General features: G+C 41.3%; 1 protein-coding gene across 10 annotated transcripts in view; it reads left to right on the top strand.

The window, feature by feature from the left end:
- BRCA1 (BRCA1 DNA repair associated) overlaps nt 1-4,730 on the top strand; it is a 58,941-nt gene that overhangs the window by 582 nt on the left and 53,629 nt on the right. For 7 of the 10 annotated variants that reach the window (XM_042917151.1, XM_042917150.1, XM_042917156.1 and 4 more), the window contains exons 1-2: nt 85-295; nt 1,322-1,407. In XM_042917151.1, the coding sequence (XP_042773085.1) occupies nt 1,328-1,407 (80 nt within the window). In that variant the 5' untranslated portion in view covers nt 85-295; nt 1,322-1,327. Of the gene's footprint in view, nt 1-84; nt 347-1,321; nt 1,408-4,730 lie in introns of those variants that run through there. The other 3 variants (XM_042917146.1, XM_042917147.1, XM_042917148.1) reach the window with 3 other exon arrangements.

Genomic DNA, 4,730 nt, shown 5'->3' with positions numbered 1-4,730 from the left:
GGGGCCTCACAGAAAAGTGGGGGGAGAATTCTTTCTCTTCCGTCTCTTTCTAATTACGTAACGCGGGGAAGAATGGATGACCAATCGGGAGCCCGGAAAGACTCTCGGCTCTTTCTGCTCCTCCCTTCCGTAACGTGTTTTGATCTCGTATTCTGAGAGGTTCTCGCTCAGCGGCCGCGGACGGTTTCCGTGGCAACAGGAAAGCGCGGGAATTACAGATAAATTGAAAGTGCGACTGTGCGGCGAGAGCTCGCTGAGGTTTTTCTGAACTGAGGACGGCCCGGGAGGTTTTTATGTAAGTGGGGCCCTGGGCCCGGGAAGCCCCGACGCTTTGCTCTGGGTAAAGGTGAGAGAGCTCGCGGGAAGGGATAGGGCCCAAGGGGTGCTCCGAGGGACAGGCAGGAAACAGGTATGGAGAGAGTGGGGAAGAACAAGATGGGCATTACCTGGCTGGCAGGGGCGGGCGGACGGTGGAACCTGAGAAGCCTAAGAAGTTAAGTCTGGGGAAGTTGGGGAGGGGGCGCCTTGTGGGTCCCGGGGTAGGGGAGGCACTGAGGACAAGGGAGGGAGCAGGGTGTGTCCGAGGGGGAATCCTGATGACAGGAACTGGAATGTGTCCTGAGGGGAATATATAGTGTAAAAAGACGGGCTAGGGTGTGTGAGAAGGGTATCCTGAGGAAGGAGGAAAGGGAGCAGGAATGTGTCGGAGAATAGGAGGAGGGTGGATTGTGAGGGAGGGGGAGCCCAGAAGAAAGAACTGGCTTCATACGCGTTTCTGAGAAGGGACAAGAAGAAAGTAGAGGGGCGTCAGCAGTCACGCATATATTGCTGGTATGAACGTGCCTAAAGAGGATCCTGAGATGAATGCAGACCAGTGAGAAACACTGGGGAAGGGCAGGGGTGGGGAGCGTTGGTTGGTGTTGGTTTTGTTTTTTGAGTTTGGTTTTAAACACAAGACAAAGGAGCCAGGTGATTGGAGAAATATGAGGCTACCATCACTCACTCAGTCACCCCACTGTGGCTTTCTTTTTCTTGGGGAGAGGAAAACACCAAAAGGAAGTGGTTGGCGGCTGTATGTGGGAAAAAAATAGAGAAAATAATGGTCTTTAATTATAAAAAACAATATTTTGAATCTAAAAAATAAAGCTTTTGTCATTAATTCTATGGTTGGTATGATCCTGAAGCACTCCAGTCTTAAGTTTCTCTTATTTAAAAATGACGTATAATGAAACTAGTCTGTTCTTATAAATCTTTTAAAGTGACTTGTGTGTGTGTATATCCATATATATTTAAGTTGATGCCTTAAAATTCATTGGAACAGGGAGAAATGGATTTATCTGCAGATCGTGTTGAAGAAGTACAAAGTGTCCTTAATGCTATGCAGAAAATCTTAGAGTGTCCAATCTGGTAAGTCAACAGAAGGGTTTCTTAATTTGAGATTCTTCCTTTCTTGACTATATCCTATGCAAATAAGTAAAATTCACCTTACATATTAAGGAGAAGAAAATTATACTACCTATTTAAATTATAAAAGTTGCTGCTTTTCTTAACTCAAGAGCTTTGGGAATATAGGAAGTTACTCCTTTTTCTCCACTCTGCTTCTCCCCTTCCCTTTTTACTGCCTTAACACATTCAGCTCCCTATCTTTCCTAGCCCACAGACTGTCTTGATTGGTTCTACTTTGGGGTAGGGATCTGGTTTGGAGTAAGTGGCCTTTTCATCCAGGCTCTAAAAACAGCTAGATCACTTGGAATGGGCATAGTTAATAGTGGCAAAATAAAATCACCAATGATTGGTGCTTGTGAATGGGTAGGTCTCCAGTTGGAACTAGTCTTGTATATTTAAATAAGAAGTCCACAGAGCATGCGACTCTTGATTTCCACTTTTTTTTTTAATGTTTATTTATTTTTGAGGGATAGAGAACATGAGCAAGGGAGGGCAGAGAGAGAGGGGTATGGAGGATCCCAAGCGGGCTCTGTGCTGACAGCAGCGAAACTGATACGGAGCTCAAACTCAGAAACTGTGAGATCATGACCTGAGCCGAAGTCAAATGCTCAACCAACTGAGCCACCCAGGCGCCCCACTTGATCTCCATTCTTCATCTTGGGGTTGAGTTCAAGCCCCACATTAGGTGTAGAGATTACTTAAAAATAAAATCTTTAAAGAAAAAAAAGAATACTGCGAATCATCAAAGTCTTTGGTAAGTCTCTGACTTTTTGAGTGAGCTTGTTTTTCTTCATCTATAAAATAAAGAGGGGACTAGAATATTCAAGGTTTTGGGATGCCTGGGGCGCTCACGGTTAAGCCTCTGACTCTTGATTTCAGCTCAGGTCATGCGTGATCTTGTGGTTTGTGGGATTGAACCCACATTGGGCTCTGGCTGACAGCATGGAGCCTGCTTGGAATTCTGTCTCCCCTTCTCTGCCCCTCCTGTGCTTACCCCCATGCACTCTCTCAAAATAAATATTAACAACAACAACAAGGAATATTCAAGGTTTTTTTTTTTAAGTCGAGGCATAATTTACATACAGTGAAATGTAGAGATCTTAAGTGTGCAAGTCGATGAGTTTTAACCATTGTATATATCTGTGTAACATTTCCATCACCCCAGAAAGTTCAGGAGCTCTTAACTTGCTGACCCTTCATGACATTTGGAGGCCTATGGCTAGAACTATATTTCAATATAATTAGTTTCTTGTATAATTTTATATTTTTTATTTTATGCATTTAAAAGCATTACTCTGGAAGGGCGTTCATGCGCTTCACTGGCTGCCAGAGGTTATGAGCCCCAGGCGGTCACTAGGTGATATCTATGGTAGTCACTAAATCTGCTTAAAAACAATACCTCAGAATGTCTTGGTGAAAAGCCAGAAAGGAAATTTAGAATCTTTCTTCTTCTCTTTACTCTGGTCATTCTGGCCTCTTAACTCTTCTTCAGACTAGAACATACTCTCCTGCTTCTGAGCTTTTATGCTTGCTCTTCCCTCTGCCTGGAATTTTCTACCCTTGATAATTGAATGGCTTACAAATCTTGACTGAAATACCACCTTTTCACAGAGGCATTTCCAGACAACCCTATTTAAAATGGTGGCACCTGGGTGGCTCAGTCCTTAAGCATCTGACTTTGGCTCAGGTCGTGATCTCACGGCTGTTGAGTTCGGGTCCCATATCAGGTGAGCTTGAGCCCTGCTTCCTCTCTCTCTCTCTCTCTCTCTCTCTTTCTCTCTTTCTCTCTCTCTCTCAAAAAAAATAAACACCCTTACCCCTAACACACTCTTTATTTCCCTTTCCTGTTTTTTTTTTCTCCATAGTTCTTATTACTATCTAACATTCCTTACAATTTATCCTTTTTCTCTACCCTTACAGAGTTTAAACTCCACGAAGGCAGGAATTTTTGTTTTATTTACTTCCATATCCTTAGTAGTTATATACCTGGGACATAATAGCCACTCAGTAAACGTTTGCTGAAGGTATTAAATATTAATTAACGTTAATTAAATTGGTTCTTTGTTAGTTTAATGGGTTTTAATATGGTGATGGTTAGTGGTGGGTAAACATTCAAAAAATAAATTGGAAAGCTGCACCTATTGCCCCTTACCTTCAATAAAGGAGAGTAAATTCAAGTAAATTTTCATTTGTGCTTCATAAAGTTGTTTTTCATATTTGGAGTCAAGTAAATAAAATTAAAGAACATGGAAGTTGTGTTTCCAGAGAGATACAAGATTTATAAGTAACCCTCCTCTCCCTTGCCCCTCAACATTTCATCTAAATAAAAACAAGAGCTAAATGAGATTTATAGCCTACTTTATGAATCATCAGAGCCAGAGAAGCAGGAAATGACAACTAGAAAAAAATTGCTTTTGAAAAAGCAAAACTTATTCATGATAATTACAAAGAGTGATCAAAAAAGTCCTCAATAGTGTGGCATCTGGGTCCATTTATTTTACATTTCCATGGGACTCAGTTATAGAAATGTAATGTTCTTTCTCACTCTGGCAAATTAAACTATCAATTAAAAAACTCAAATACATAAAAAGTAAAGACACAAGAATGAAAGTTAGTGCTAAATTTTCATTTTCAGTTAGCCGTCCTGTTATTTCTGGCTCCTTGTTATTTTATCTATTTTCTACTAGCAATGGACTTAAGTTTTTAAACTAAAGCTTTTCATTCTGGTCATTGTTAAACCTTAAACTCATTCACGGGGGAAGTTCTAGGATGGGAATCCTACCTACTCCACTTTTTGTTTGTTTTAAAGTTTTTAAAATTTATTTTGAGAGGAAGAGAGTACACACACACACACACATGTGCATGAGTGGGGAAGAGGCATAGAGAGAGGGAGAGAAAGAATCCCAAGCAGGCTCTAAGCTGCAGTGCAGAGCCCTACATGGGGCTTGAAGTCATGAACCGTGAGATCATGACCTGAGCTGAAATCAATAGTCGATGCTTAACTGACTGAGCCACTCAGGCGCCCCTGTTGTTTGTTTAACCAGTGCCTAGCTAGAACAGTAGAATTTGCCATTATGTCTTAATAAATGATTCCTGATAGTGACTGCAAAGTATTATTGAGGGTAGCTAGAGGATAGGTTTCCAGCTTCTTTGAGGCCTTTTGAGCTAAAACCACTTCTGCTGACCTCTAAGTTATTGATATTTACTTCTGATAATTAGTAGTTCTTTCTAACCTTTTGCACATGACCATATAAAATTTTTGACTTTCAGAAGAGTTTGCTAAA

This window comes from Panthera leo, chromosome E1 (genome assembly GCF_018350215.1).
Source record: "Panthera leo isolate Ple1 chromosome E1, P.leo_Ple1_pat1.1, whole genome shotgun sequence".
In the NCBI taxonomy this organism is placed as follows: Eukaryota; Metazoa; Chordata; class Mammalia; order Carnivora; family Felidae; genus Panthera; species Panthera leo.
The sequence above is the reverse complement of the archived record's forward strand: the minus strand, read 5'-3'. Positions and strand labels throughout refer to the sequence as shown.